At 38.0% G+C, this 16375-nt stretch overlaps 1 protein-coding gene across 3 annotated transcripts in view; it reads left to right on the forward strand.

The window, feature by feature from the left end:
• The window catches only part of LOC126412502 (uncharacterized), a 50520-nt gene extending 40427 nt beyond the window's left edge, over window positions 1-10093 (forward strand). For 2 of the 3 annotated variants that reach the window (XM_050082125.1, XM_050082124.1), the window contains exons 6-8: window positions 3213-3363; window positions 7872-7951; window positions 8030-10093. In XM_050082125.1, coding sequence (XP_049938082.1) covers window positions 3213-3363; window positions 7872-7951; window positions 8030-9339 — 1541 coding nt within the window. In that variant the 3' untranslated portion in view covers window positions 9340-10093. The remainder of the gene's footprint in view (window positions 1-3212; window positions 3364-7871; window positions 7952-8029) is intronic. The other variant, XM_050082126.1, reaches the window with a different exon arrangement.
• The last annotated feature ends 6282 nt before the right edge of the window (window positions 10094-16375 follow it).

Genomic DNA, 16375 nt, shown 5'->3' on the forward strand with positions numbered 1-16375 from the left:
ACACAGTTTTAATTTGGCAGGAAGTCTTAACATATTTGTTTCTTCTCCTTGAACTTTAATTTCTTTTTCAAATTCTCCCTCCATTTCTGTTACAGCTTGCTGTATGCACTAATGGGGGCTAGGTTACAATCCTATCTTACTTTGTTCTCAGTTACTGCTTCCCTTTCATGTCTTTTGACTGTTATAACTTAAATCTGGTTTTTGTACAAGTTGTTGACGACTTTCCCAGTACATTATCCTTGCTACTGTCATAGTTTCAAAGAGAGTATTCAAGTCAACATTGTCAAATGCTTTCTCTAAATCTACGGTTCCCATAAATGTGGCTTTGCCTTTCTTCAGTCTGTCATCTAAGATAAATCATCATGTCGCTAATGCTCATGTGTTCTTACATTTCTCTGGGATCAAAACTTTTCAATATGTCAGCTTCTTACAGTCTTTCCAGTCTTTTGTAAGTAATTCTTTGGGTGTTTTAACAATGACATATTCAAATGATGGTTGAGCAAATTCACTGCCTTCATTGGAAGTATGTTTATTACATTCTTCCAGAAGCTGGAGAATATTTTAAATGTCACATGTATCGTGCATACCAGATTGAATAGTTTTATCATGGGTGATTGTCCCAAAGATCTCAATAATTCTGAGAAAATGCTGTCTACTTCAACTGCTTCCTTCCTCTCCCTCCATGACTTAAGTCTTTTAGTTATCTGTCAGATGCTTCTTGCAGTATCGTACATTTCACCTCATTTTCTTCTACTTTGTATTCTCCCCCTGTAATACTGTCTTCAAGTTTATTTCCCCTGTATAGGCCTATATATTCCTTCCACCTGTCAGTCTTTCCTCTTTACTTACTACTAGCTTCTTCCATTAGGGCTTCTTAATATTCATACAGCTGCTTCTCTTTTCTCCAGAAGTTTCTTTGATTCTGTGGATCACATTTTTGGATGCTGTCAAACAGTGGATTATCCAGGATGTAGCAACAACAAAATAAAATATGATACATTGCTACTCACCACACAGGGAAGGCACTGAGTGGCAGACAGGTACATTTAAGTAATGCGATAGATAAAAAAAAATCTATTCATCTAGTGATGGTAGGAGAACACGCATATAAAGTTTGCTAGCTTTCGGAGACAGTGGCTCCTTCTTCTGGCAGAAGGGGTGAAGGGGAAGAAAGAGGAGTGAAGAAAAAGGACAGGTGAGGTTTAGGAAAAGGGGTAGAGTTTGGAGAAGTCACCCTGCACCCTGGTTCAAGGGAGACTTACCAGATAGAGTGAAAAGGAAAGATTCCTCTTGGCATCTTTTCTGAACTTTGTCCCTTTTCCTAACCCCCACTACTCCTTTTCCTTCACCCTTCTTCCTTCCCCTTCTGCCAGAAGACAGAGCCAATAGCTCTGAAAGCTAGCAAACTCTAGTACCCTTTATACTTGTAAGCTCCTGTCGCTGCTTGTTGAATAGATTCTTTTATCTATCCAACTGCGCTAAGTACTTTTAAAAATAGACTAAGCTGTCGAACAAAATCATTCTTCAGAAACAGGAGGTGGGAGGGGGGGGGGGGGGGGGGGGAGAGGAGGAGAAGGAAAAACACACACACACACACACACACACACACACACACAATAAGCACGCATGCCCCCGTGGCCAGTGTGTCACCCTGGGTGCTAATACAGTTGGATCTCAGTGCCCGGAGATGACAGTAACTGTGTGTCCGTGAGTTGCACGTCTATGAGTAAGTGTGTTTTTCTGATACTGAAGTAGGACTTTGTCAGAAAGCTTAGTCTACTTTTAAATATACTTAAACATGCCTGTCTGATGTTTATCACCTTGCCTGTGTGGCAAGCAGCTGTGTGTTCTGCTATAATTTCATTATTGTGTGTATTACCCAATAACTTCTTGTCTTTTTGCCACTGCTGTCTTCACTACTGTCAGGGACAAAGGGGACAAAGAAAAAAACCTGTAGTAAATGTGAATATATTTGTGATTCTGCCTCAAAATGTGGAAACTTGAAACTGCATAATAAATGCCATTTCGTTGAGAATTGTATACAGATGAACTATTTTATCAGAGATAGTTTGAAATAGATTTATTTTCAACATATAAGTATAGAAAATTTAATCGATTTTCCTGTGAAAATGTGTCAGTTCTGCTATAGGCTGCTGCCCTGCAAAAGGGAGGCAGGACTCATTTCCCCGGTCCACTCCTCTCCCCCCTGTTGGTTAAAATTCTAGTTTGTTTACACTCACGGCCATCTGCCACAATACCTATAGTGTCTGCATTCTGCTACAGTGATAGAAAAACAAAATCTGTAACATTTTTCAACTGTGCCAAAATTCTTCCCCTAATGTTAAAATAATGTTACCATAGGTTTGGTTCTACTTTTATGCTAACTGCCTTGTCAGTCCTGTCTGTAGTGTTGTCAAATGCAAGTCATATGCTATGAATGCCTATGAAATGTTGAAATTAATAGTCTACAGATTTTGTAATCATCAAATTTGTGCAGGCAAAGACAAATAATGCCCAGAAACATCTTAAGTCAGAGACGTATTCAGTTCACCGGCAGCAAAATGCTGCTACTTTTCAACAAAACAATAATTTTTGAAAGCTCAAATACAGCCACATGCAGAAAACATGAGCCATTTCAGAAGAAAAACGAAGAACCAATGCTTTGTTTGTCTTCGCTTTTAAATTTGTGTGACTAATCATTTACAAACAAAAAATAAATAAATATGCCACTTTCAACAGAAAAAGATGCAAATTTCACAAAAAGTAGAAGTGAATGTTGCCCAAAATAGATTATACATTTTACGGTCCCTACCCACCACAATAAAATTTTTGTTTCCCTCAACATACTGAATAATTCCTTTTACTTTTCTGTCTCTTCATCTGCATGACTGTAGCAGAACATATATTTTGTGTCGAACAATGCTGTTAGCAGGATGTTATTAGAATGCTAAAAATGTCCATGAAAAAAACATTTGTTAGTTTTTTGAACAGATCTTGTGCAAGTCCACAAGGAAACCAGATGTCCACTGTCATAAATAACTACTTCCACTCAGTACTCAGTGACTAATTGTGTTCCTTCATATCATTAACTATGTAGCTTATAAAATGTGGAACAAAGAATAATTCAGCTGGTCTGTCATCACTTTCTTGTAAAAATGTCTGTTATCTTGTTTTGTGACTGCAGATTTTTAGGTGTATTATTTTATTTCTAGGCATGTCATACAAAGAAGATGTAGAAAATATAGTCAGTGAATTGAAAAAAGTGTGGGAGGTGAATGACACTCCACCTGTTGTGGAGTTAACTGAAAGTGAAGATGCTGATAATAAAGAAAATATTTGCAAAGTCCCATTGTTTTTATCACGGTAAGTAACCGGCAAGGCACTGACAGAATCATTTAATGAAAGGTCGCCTTCTCATAAGTGACTCATCAAAGAACGTTGTTTAATACTTTAGTACCCATTTGTTGCCAGTAAATCGTTTCTCTTCCATTTCTTTAAATATCTATTAAATTGTGTGTTTTCATATTTTGGATTCATTAATGACATTACTTCTTTGACATTGGAGCTTTTAATCTATAGAGTGATAATGCAAGGGATTATCATGTGATTTATAGTGTCATCTATTATTTTTTATGTATTACTGGAGTATTTTATTTGCACCTCAGCATTAGAATGATGGATGTTACCAGGAATCTTCTTTCAGATATGGTAAATAACAAATAAATAAAAATGTATAAATTTCTGAATATTCATAATCTTAATAGAGCATCTAACAGTTTGTGAGAAGATGGATTTGATTACTCGGAGCTAGTTAAACAAGTAGAACCAAATAAACTTAAACGTGTACACAATGTTCCATGAGCCTGTGTTCAGAAAAGATCATTTAAGGAAATATACGAGGGCCGTTCAGAAAGTAACCTCCGGTTGATTTAAAAAAATACACCAAGTTAAATAAAAATATTTTAATATATACATCTTACAACTACATCTTTGCACTATTTTTCTACGTAGTCTCCATAGCGATTAAGGCACTTATTGTATCTCTTCACAAGCTTTGAAATTCCTTCTGCATAAAAATCACCCGCTTGTGCCTGGAGCCAGCCTGTGACCGCATCTTTGAGCTCTTCGTCGTCATCAAACCGCTGTGACCCGAGCCATTTCTTCAAATGCATGAAGAGGTGATAATCACTTGGCGCCAGGTCTGGGCTGTAAGGTGGATGGTTGATAACGTCCCACTTGAAGGACTCAAGAAGGGCCGTTGTTCTGCGAGCAGAGTGAGGACGGGCGTTATCGTGCAAAAAAACGATACCGGAAGTCAGCATACCACGGCGTTTGTTCTGTATAGCCCGTCGTAACTTTTTTATTGTTTCACAGTACACGTCTTGATTAATGGTCGTACCACGTTCCATGAATTCAACCAACAACACCCCTTTGGCATCCCAAAACACCGTTGCCATCAGTTTTCTGGCAGAAAAATCTTGCGAGGCTTTTCTTGGTTTGGTAGGCGAATTTGAATGTGCCCACATCTTTGATTGTTCTTTTGTCTCAGGGTTCACGTACTTAATCCAGGTTTCGTCACCGGTCACGATTCTGTTTAACAATGGTTCTCCTTCGTCCTCATAACGTGACAGAAAGTCTAATGCAGAGGCCATTCTTTGAGTTTTGTGGTGGTCGGTAAGAATTTTGGGCACCCATCGTGCACAGAACTTACGGTAACCCAATCTTGCTGTCACTATCTCGTACAAGAGAGTCTTAGAAATCTGTGGAAAACCAGTAGACAACTCCGACATTGAGAAACGTCGATTTTCACGAACTTTTGCATCAACTGTCTGAACGAGTTCGTTAGTCACCAATGATGGTCTACCACTCCTCTCTTCATCATGAACGTTTTCTCGTCCACTTTTAAATAAACGTACCCATTCACGGACAACTCCTTCACTCATAACTCTTGGTCCGTACACGGCACAAAGCTCACGATGAATAGCTGCTGCAGAATATCCTTTGGCTGTAAAAAACCTTATGACAGCACGCACTTCACATTTGGCGGGGTTTTCTATTGCAGCACACATTTCAAACTGCCACAAAAACTAAACTAGCGCAGGTACGACGTTCACTCGACCACGGATTGATGCCGACTGACCTGTTGAGTGCGTGAACGCACAGATGGCGTCGCGACTCCCCCCACAACCCGCACTGCGACCAATCGGAGGTTACTTTCTGAACCGCCCTCGTAACAATAAGATGACCTCAAGAAACTAATATGAAATATTATTGCACCAAACAGAAACACTGATGCTGTAAACTGGTGTATACATTGGTTTCTTTGAAATATTTTGTAATGCATTCACAAATGTTTTTGAAGTCCTCAGGATAAATGCCATTCAGGCTGTTCTTTCTTCAATTTTTTACTTAGTTCAATATTAGGCTTAGAAGAAGCTCTAGGCCTGAACATCCCTCCCAAGACTCTCATTAATAGTCTCTGGTCCTGCATCACTTTTTGTTTTAATTTTTTAAGCCTGTTCACCAATACAATAGAATTAATCTAGTATGTAAGAGTGCAATCTTTAATGCAGAACTTTTTTAAACATGTTCCTACACTTCTCTGTCAGAATAATTTGGATGTCAGTTAATGATTAAAAAAAGAGTTGATTTAAACAAAGATTCATTCACATATTCCATAGAGACCATCATAAAGTGAAATATGGTTAGTGAATCAGTGTGTCCAGCAACCTTGAAATCTTGAAAACCTGAAAAAGGCCAAGAATTTTCAAAATGGAAAAAACCACAAAAAACCTGAATTTTATTTAAATACTTTGACATTTTAAAAAAATTTTGGTACGTATACATATTGATATATTATCGGTTTCAACTGTCTCTCATATTTCAAATAGCATTCAAATATTCAAAGGGGGTCTACACGTTATGCACATACTACCTGTTGGTGAGCCAATGTTTACACAGTGATTCGTAACTTTTATACTTGTTGAGCTGTCACATGAGGCGGGAATCTGAGGAACCTGATGTGTCAGAGGTGGGGAGAGACAGGAGAATTTATTGCTTTGAATTCTGGGTTAAAGTACAGATCAGCCACGGTTGTAGAAATACACAGAAGTAATTACGTTAAGCCTGTAGTAACACTTATTGTATCAACTGTTAGATCACTGTAGTTGGCAGCAGTCGAAAACAGAATATCATAGTCACAAAGAGTAATGACTTGTACTGAAAAGCATTGAACATGTCTGTGTAGCTGAACAACTGCTCAACGGTGAGAGACTGACATAAATGAAGAAGTTAAAGCTAGCCGTCGATTTTGCCGTGGGGTAATCTGCAATTTTTTGTCGATAGATCTGTAGCTTGTGAATGCTTACTTGGCCATTTTGGTGAGTGGAGTGGCAATAATAACCTTGAGTAGTAATGAAAACTTGGCCATTTTGATGAGTGGAGTGGCAGTAATAACCTTGAGTAGTAATAAAATTAAATGAAGGTGGTTGTAAAACAATTATTCAAACAGGAAGAGACTAATGAAATTTTAGACATTTATAATCATGTCTCATTTTGCAGCATTTACAAAATTATCAGTATTAAGTAATTAGTGTATTCACCTCCCCCCCCCCCCCCCCCCCCTCCACCCCTTTTTTTAATGTAGGCCTTTCATCAAACTTCAAAATTATAGTTGAAAATCAGACAGAAAAATGTCTTATTTTTCAAAGATACTTATATGACGCAGTGCAGGATGCAAATGGAGTTGACAGTTTCAAGTCTTATATACTGTTTTTGCAATGCACGTTGTTTGTACGAAGCCAGTATGAAACATTAAGATGAAGGAAAGTGAAAGAGAGGAGGAGGAATGATTATTGAACAAACGAAAGAAGATGAAATCAAAGAATTCAAAATGAGTGAAGCCTCAAAGATTTCAGCAGAGATAGAAAATTTAAAGAAATGATTTGTTCATTTTTATCGCCTTTAAATCAATATACAGCATTTAATATTTTAAAAGTATTTTAGTTTTTTATTTGTAATTTATACTACTAAAGAAATAACTTAATGTTATAATAATTATCAATATAATGTTTTGAAAAATGATGTTTTAGTCTCAGATTTAAGGAAAAGGTGACATGAAAAAAATTTGTCTTGAGAAACCTGTAAAGAACCTTTAATGTGAAAATTATCAGTCGCTGGACACCCTGTGAATGTATCACAGTATACATTAACAAAGAGAAGCAGCTGTTGAATGTTTTAACAATAAAGCAACACTGAATTGCTGACACTGTTTGTGCTTACACTTGCTAAATCAACGTAGTAAATTGGCAGGAAAACCACTGCTTTGAATAATGTTGCTTCTGCTTCAGTTACACTAAATGGCTGCTGTTTATTTTGTACCACTAGCTTAATATTTACTTAATCATATTTACATGTATCAAATAACAATAAGTGAAATATAATCTTTAAATGGATTGAATCTATATTATTTTTACTTTGTAGATATTAAGTCCCTGCTTAAGTACCCATTTTGATTCATTGTTTTCTGTTTGAGTTCTGAGGTCATTGGTGATCAGTTGTTCATCTGGTATCATACTTCATCAACTAGAATGAGGTTTTAAAATTCTTGTCATGAAACTAAGATGCTTTTACAATCTTCAGTGTCTTCATTTATGTGGAAAATGAAGGGGATCTGAAAAGTTTCTGTTCTCGATTAAGACAACAGCATTTCTTGCTGCATATTTACTCAGTGGCTTAATCTAAATTATTTTATTTTGGAAAATTTCAATGATTATTTATATGTGAAGTACAGATTTAAGAGCCATGTTAGCAAGTTTATACAAATTCTCTGTCTTCAGATTTATTAAAGTTCTCTTTTTCTTTCATATCAGCAATACTGAAGGCTCAACAGATAAAACAGATAGAAATGATGCAGTTATTGACATTGCCAGTAGTGACAGTGATCTGGATGGTTAGTACCTTGAAATTTTAAGGTACAATTTATGTTAAATATATAAAGACAATTAACAGCATTTCTATTTCTTTGCAGATTACCTGTCAGATGATCAGCTGATGCCAGAAACTGGACAAAATGATGAAAGTGTGCAGAATAAAAACTCTGATCCAAACAAAAACAAGGGAAGTGGAAAGTTCCAAACTCACTCTTTCAGTGCATGTGAAGATCAGCAGTCGTGTAGTTCAGGTTCAGAAAATATAAGTGTTAAATTAGAGAGACAGTGCAGCACTCCAGATCTTAGGACAATAGACCAAGCTTCCAGCAGTGTTGAAGAAAGAAAGCTTGGAGATTTAGAACAGACTACACTGAGTGTCAGTAATCTTAGTAGCAAGATCAAGAGCGCCTTAAATAAAACCTCACCGAGTGCATTAAATCAGGACCAAAGAAATGGTGTGGAAGTAATCAGTCTATCAGATGAGGAAAGTGGCTTTGGTGATATAAAAAATTCTTGTTCCACTAATCTCGAAGTGACTCCAGAAACGTACCAAACCTGTCACAAAGAAGTGCCAAATGTTAGTAGTGCAGAAAAGCATATCATAATTTATCCTGATGTGCAAACAAAGTCGGTAGTGAATACATTGGGACTACATAGTAATGTGGTAAACTGTGAGCCAATGCCATCTTCCTTATTAAATGGGATAGTTGCCTCCAGTAGTTCAGGTGTGAATATACAGCAAGATTTGAATCCACCGACCATTGTGCCAGTCAGTGTTTCACGGGATAGGTCCTCTGGGCAGTGTATATTTAAGATCGAAGGAGGGAAACTGTATGTGAAGGGTAAAACTGGAGAAACAATACCAATAGTTCCAGGACAGTTTGGAAGTATACCAACACCTGTTCTGAGACTTCCTGAAACTGCTACACCTGCACTAAATTATTCAGGATCACCTCCAACATACAGTGATGCACGTGGACAAATCCTTTCTGTACCTTGTGCAAGTCGTGATGATAATTATGTGCCATCTTCAACAGTGTGCCAAGCAACTTCTTCTGTGAGCAGTGTTTCAAGCTGGCATGTGCCTTGTGAATCTCCTGTGATATCTGATGTAATCCAGTCCAATGTATTACCTCAGTCCCCAGATACACAGTATTTGAGTTCACCCCCTGTCCCAGTGTATACTTCACCTCAGATATGTAAATCTACTGAGACCGGGAGTGAACCTGTGTCACCAGTGAGTTTAAAGTTGAACAGTACACTTCCACATCTCAATTTAAATAGTGTGTCAACCTTAAGTTCTGGAATAGTACAAGGTTCTATTTTTACACAAGCTGGATGGACAACAGATAGTATGTTGGCTACAACTGGTAATTCAGATGCTGTAAACCACAGTGAAAGACAATAATGCAGCTTGCATCTTTTGAAGTGTTGTGTACATTGTGTCATTCTTGTGAAGTTGAATACAATTCCCCTGTTGATGAACACTATGATAAAGAGAAGTGGTACAGTGTGATACCTGCAATGAAAATTTCTGTGATGTCTGTAATATATGGATTTTGATTGTTAATCTTTTCTTCAAGGTATCTGTTCAGACACATGTTTATGTGCTTCAGAATATTATCCTGTTATTGTGTGAATTGCCCGTTTTTATACTTTGTGCTTGTGTTTGTTTTTAATTTATTCCATCATGGTATCTTTCAAAGGAGACAAATTTACAGGCATCAACATACTGCAAGAGTATATCATAAATTTTATTTATTTTGAAGCATCATGAGCAACTAATTTAATAGTGTAATTAAACAGTCTTGCTCATTATGGCAGGGTAGTAACTGCATCTTATTTATTCCATTGAACAGATAAAATTGTTTCTAATTTTGTGATATTGTACATAAATATTTATAGAGGAAATGTGCAACAAGTTCTTGTGAATTTCTGATTTTCGCTAGTGCGGATAGATTGTTTTGAGTGAATTGTGTTTTGGGTGTACATAGACTGTAAATATCAAAGTATTTTACTTTCTCAATTTTTGTATTTAATTATTCAAAGAGACTTATAAATATTTTATGTGTATACAGTTTTGTACATAATAAACAAAAAATATGAACTTGTTAAAACATTAATGTTTATGTAACATTGCATATAGTAAATAGATGAAGCATTTTGTTGTTTTAATTATGTAGAAGTAATTCATTAAAATAAGTATGAATGTTTTGTTCAATCTTAGTCACACTTGTTTTCAGAAGTGTTGACAGAATGAGAGGACAAAATGATGTTGATTTTTGGTTTTATTAACATGCTCTTTTAAAGCAGCATAATAATTTTATATAATTTGGATCATTTGCTGGGTAATACAGCTTTTTAATGGGAATGTATAATACCAAGAAGTATTTAAATATGTTGTAAACAGGTTAAAATGAAACAGTGGAAAATCCAGGATGAATGTAACAATGGCAGTGCAGTTTCAGCTCTTTGAGGCTGCAGACGTGTGTGCTACTTGCAATTGCGTGAGTGTGTGTGTGCGTGTGTGTATGTGTGTCTACTGCTGACAAAGGCTTTAATGGCCGAAAGCTATGATTGTATGAATCTTTTTATTGTGCCTATCGCGACTCAGCATCTCCGCAATATGGCGAGTAGCAACTTTCCTTCTCAGGTATTGTAAACAGGTTATCAATGCAGGATTCCATGGATACTATTTTTTTAGGCATAGAATATGTCACATGCTTGAAACAAAGTTTTTCATACCTCCTATTGAAAAGTGTGTATATACTTGTGGGTGTAAGTATGCTACTCTTGAAGCATAACAATTCGACAACGTGATTTCATTAGTAGCAACTTGTGTAGAATAACTGAAGCATAGTGTATAGAAGGTAGAAAGTGTGACCACTTAGTCGAGTACACACTTTGCGCCGCTTGGTGGCACTAGCTCCAGTTTAGCACTACTCTCCCATGCATTTGTACCTCTGTTTTACGTGTTATAGAGTCACCATTCTCATGTGCGCTGTGGGATCATATTTATCTAGACTAAGCCCTGGCTCAATAATGATAATTGACTTTTTTAATTGTTCAGACATGGAAATATGAGAACACGGCAATGCATAAACTGCATGATTTTGCACATAATAATTAATTTTTGTGTTGTCAGTGTATTAAAGTAGCAAGGGAAAAAAAAGGAATCGCTGGATGTTATACGGCAATACTAATATTTATTCTTACAACATCAGTTTGTATTTCTAAGGCTGACCAACTAAATAATGATTGTGAAATCTACTGCTAAATATAACAATTCGCTTTTAGTAATGCTGTGAATAATCTAGAGCTATAATAATACAAGTCATTTCTTATGAAAAGTTTTCAATTCTGTAATATATATTGCAGAACATTGTCGATCTTTAATTCTCTCCCAGTGTTGTGTTTTCAACTATTACTCTCCAGCCTTTTTGTCAGGGTTTAGATTTTCTTGGCCACTAGTCAACCAAAAATGTATCAGCACCTATAGCTCACAAGGCACAACAAGAGTACTCTTAAAATAAATGCTGCTTGGCCAAAAGTGGCATAATAGAGTGTGCGTACAGTGGAAAAGATGAAAATTCTCATGGGTCTACCGGACCATAGAGCAAAACTAGGCCACGAATAAAAATTACTACACACTAAAATAAAAAATTAAAAATGTTTTCTACATATTTTCTCACCTTAAACTGCTGGACACTTTGGAAAGTTTCCTTTTTGATTTACTTTTTGTCCCTCAAGTTCCTTGCTGAGTTCTTTCATTTTGAAGCAGAACTGACATTTCATGTAGTAAGAAATTAGTTTGTGTACAGTCTCCAAGGCATGTTCTGCACTACAAGCCAAGCCGAACGTCTTCATTTGTATTTTTGCAGTGCTTTCCAAACAATCATAGAACAAGTCTTCATTTGTATTTTTGCAATGCTTTCCAAACAGTCACAGAACAAGTCACCCCAGAAAGCAGATGGGGAAGAAAGATTAGTACTTAAGGTTTATTCTGCCTGTAGGAAGACATTTAACAATGCTTCTGAAGGGTAACGTAAATAACTTTGTCCTTGATGAGTACCATAGTCCTTCGAGTTACTGAAAAGTGAAACAGGACAAATTTCTATTGAAGAATTCTTTGGCACAACATTTAGTGATTTTTGAGGCCTGAAGTACAACATAACCTGCTGTGTTGTGTACTATACATTTATTTATTTATTTTTTGCCTTATCAGTAACACTGTTTGAGGACTTATTGGCTTTCCACTTAGAATGATTTTCAATTGCATGACAATCAGTTTTTCTTCTATACTCCGTAGTACAGATTTTTTTATGTCAGTATATTCCTTTTTAGTCTTCTTTGCCAAGATTCATACCTGACTGACATAGGATGTAAGAGCGGGTTCTATCCCTCATTCACAATTCCCTCCCTACGATAAAACTTTCTTGACAGGCACATGTATTGACTGGAGCATATGTAAATGTAGAAAGTTTACTGGTGAAGGGTGGTCATGGCAGGCCACTGATCAAATAATACCAAAATGTCACTCTAGGGGATCCTGGGTGAAATTTGCAGTCAATATGTGTCTGAATCTTTTATTCCACAAATATTCAGATATTTCTAATGTGCTCTGTACTGTTACTCTGAGCGGTTCCAGTGTTCTGTTTGAAGCAAAATTACTGTCTGGATCGGCCAGAATATGAAAAATTTGCTGCAGAATTTTATGGTGATCTGAATCTTTTCTCATACCACCTTATGTTGTTTTTGAATTTGGAGCATTGGGAACATTGCTTATATACTGAGTAAATTTTTCAGTTGGATCACTATCCTCAAATCCCACAATGCCACTTTCAGTCCATAAAATAAAAATAAGAAAAGCTTTTGCCATTCTGGTATTAAATAACAGGAAAGGAAGGCAAATACCATTTGCTGAAAGGAGGTCGGGTGGATGTGTGCATATGTCAATTTACTACATGCCTTTACACCAGCAAACTGTTCTTAACTGTCAACTTTATAAACACATTCATGAAATCCATACCTCATGATGTCAGTACCAAACAGCACAGTACATTTATCATGATAGTGGTTACGTATGTATTTCAAAATATGTACTGCACCTGAAAAAGCTCAAACTTTTCTATTTCCATCGACAGGATTTTGAAGATAGCATTTAGTATTCCCCTTCTTTCCTGATATTTGCAAATGTTTCCGGGCTTGTTCGTTAGATTGACTGCCATCACATATAAATTCTGCAATCTACCTGCTCCAGTTGTATTATAATGTGAATTAAAACTTTTTCTAACAGTTCTCAGGAGTTGCATTTCTGTTGGCATAGACTACAACTGGTTGTACCCAACATTAACACAGAGTTAAAAACATGAAAACAAGGGCATGATCATCAAAGATAATTACCCATGATTTTCTGTTTTTATAAGTCTCTTCTCTAAAATTCTCCTTAGAACATCTATGGCTGTCTTGTTAACACCGTATGTGCATTTCAACCTTTTAAGAGTCTCCTCAAATGCACATCTGAAGGAAGAGGTACCCATAACCCTTAGGAGATTCAATGTATAATAAAAACTCTAAAAGAAATTCACTATTTTATCTCACTCCTTTTATATCCTTCCTCTGGCACTTCTGTAAGATAGTATCTGCAAGTATTTTTTTACTTACTAGATAAGCTTTCACTACATTTACATTTCTTTAGTCTACATACTTCTGTCTGCAGCACAATTACTCTAGCCTTGTCTGACTTGAGTTTATTGTTTCCCCTAGCCAAGTTAGTTTTTAATTTTTTGTTTGTTTGTAGTTTCAATACAGTTACTTCATCAAGCAGATCAACTGATGCAGACTTACCAAACAACTGGGTGCTGCTGAAACCAGAAGTGGTATCACTTTCACAAATTCATAAACATTTAATGGGTGCTTTATTCACTATTTTGCAATCAGCTTTCCTCTTCATGGGAGATTTTCTTAGCTTTAATGGGGTAGACAAATACTTGGGAAAATTCAGGACAATTTGAGGAACTGAAATTGGTTTCAAGTGACAGTTAATTCTGGGCAATTCTACTTCCTTTCTATCAATAATGAATTTGTCTGTTCTTAATATCAAATTTTCAGCATAGTGAGTGTCTCAAATGTATGAGTTTCTTGTTAGCTCCTTGTCTTCTCCTGGGATAACTTTCTTCCATTTGTTAAAATTTTCTATACCTTTCAGGAGCTTGAAAAAGCATCTGATTTGCAACCCAGCTCAAAATAGGAAGGTGTTGTCAGTACAGTTTAGGAGACGGCAGAGCCAACTGTTAATTTTGATCGAAATATTCGCTTGGCAACCAGGTATTTTGGTTTAATTTATAATCAAGCTCCACCAATAATCTGTACCATTGCAGAATTGCACATACATAACTCAAAATATCTGTAAATCAGCAACAAAGCACACGATATAGCATTTACAAACATAGCCAACTCAGCTCGCAAAACGATCACAGTGGTGTGCAGTGGGAGATTACTGCACTAACCCTATTCAGCCCATGTTATTGGAGACAATAGATTACACTTTCTACCTCTATATTGTATGACTGAAGCAAAATCAGAAAAGGTACTGTAACATACAGTTGGTCCACATTCATAACATAATTTGTCAGCATAATTTTTTCCATGTTCAAGAAAAAAAAATTTAACACAGGCGAGTCTGTAGATATTTTATTCTTGTTTGCAGATCACATCATAAGCTTCATGTATGATGAGCCAACTTATCTTGCTGCAGTTTTAGGGAGGCAACGTTACTTGCGTTTTGTGAGGATTTTATAGTACCAAAGACAGTCTTTTTGATTTTGTTGACATTTAAAAACGGGGGAAAGTTATTGTTCTCCATTATTTCTACTATTCTGTCATCATTTTTGTCACATGTATAGAGAATAACAGTAATTTGTTCTTATGGGCTGTGAACAATGACACTCATTTGTAGTAGTTAACCTGTCAGTATAAGTCTCCCCATGTAATGAAATAATTTTGTTTTGTTTTGTGTAGTGAATAAGTATAAACTCACATTCTCATTTGTTAATATGTGTTCTGAATGTGAAGTGAGACTTCATCTTCCAATTGGTCCAAAGACAGCCAAGCCACTAGGACAGGAAGCCGAAAGGCACGCGTTTAAGCTCACGCAGGCTGGCGTGAGGTCTGGAATAGTTAAAGGAGTTGAGTCTAGTAAAAAAAGTACGTAGCTTCTGGAATACTTAACTTTAATCCATAGTTGGTGAACATCAGTCTGACGGTACATGCATCACAAGATAAATAGCAAATGATAATGGTGCCTTGCTAGGTCGTAGCAAATGACGTAGCTGAAGGCTATGCTAACTATCGTCTCTGCAAATGAGAGCGTAATTTGTCAGTGAACCATCGCTAGCAAATTCGGCTGTACAACTGGGGCGAGTGCTAGTAAGTCTCTCTAGACCTGCCGTGTGGCGGCGCTCGGTCTGCAATCACTGGCAGTGGCGACACGCGGGTCCGACGTATACTAACGGACCGCGGCCGATTTAGAGGCTACCACCTAGCAAGTGTGGTGTCTGGTGGTGACACCACATTCCTCCCCCGCAAATCGGCGGACGATTGTGGTATAAGGCTTCCGCCCGCCGTGGAGAGGACCCCATGTTGGCGTATGCGATGAGGTGGGGAGCCTAACAACAGGCGAGGCTGTGCCACCCGCACCCTGCCATTCGGTCCGAGGGGAGCTAGGAAACGCCTGAAAACCTAGTCCAGGGTGCATGCCAACATGCGGTGTATGCGCCCGCAGAGAGACAGGAGCGGCCGAAGGGTCGACCTCCATCAGGTCGGGGCACCCGACGGGCGAAGACGACATGGTCTGGAGTGGGCAAGAGGTCCATGGCAGAGGACAACTGGTCACGGGAAGCAATTGGTGGCGCGTGACCCATGGAGGCGCCCGGCGGTTGCAGCGACGCATCCACTGCGGGCGTCGCTGGCGGGAGAACAGGCGGCGGCGGCGCGTCGCCATGGGGCAAAATGGAAGGCAGCGTCGGTAATACCTGGGGCTGAGGTGAGCCAGTAGATGGATCCCCAGGGCGCTGACCGGACGGCACCGTCGCTGAAAGCAGACGGGGAGCGGCCGATCCCGTGCGACGACAGAGGCGCAGCTGATTGAGATGCCGACGCACCTCACCAGAGGCCCCCAAAACCAGATACATCGCGCGGCCCAGGCAACGAAGAATGCGCCCTGCGAGCCAACGCCGTGAACCTCGATAGTTGCGGTAGTAGACAAAGTCGCCTGGGGCAAAAGCAGGTGTCTGCCGCTGCACAGGAACCTGATGCGGCAGATGTAGCAAACACATCAAGGTTCGATGAGGGCGACCGTGAAGCAACTCAGCCAGTGAGTGACCATCTCGAGGCTGAGAGCGATACGAGGACAAAAAGAGCAATAATGCGTCCTCCTGAGAATG

This window comes from Schistocerca serialis, chromosome 7 (assembly GCF_023864345.2).
Source record: "Schistocerca serialis cubense isolate TAMUIC-IGC-003099 chromosome 7, iqSchSeri2.2, whole genome shotgun sequence".
Lineage (NCBI taxonomy): Eukaryota > Metazoa > Arthropoda > Insecta > Orthoptera > Acrididae > Schistocerca > Schistocerca serialis.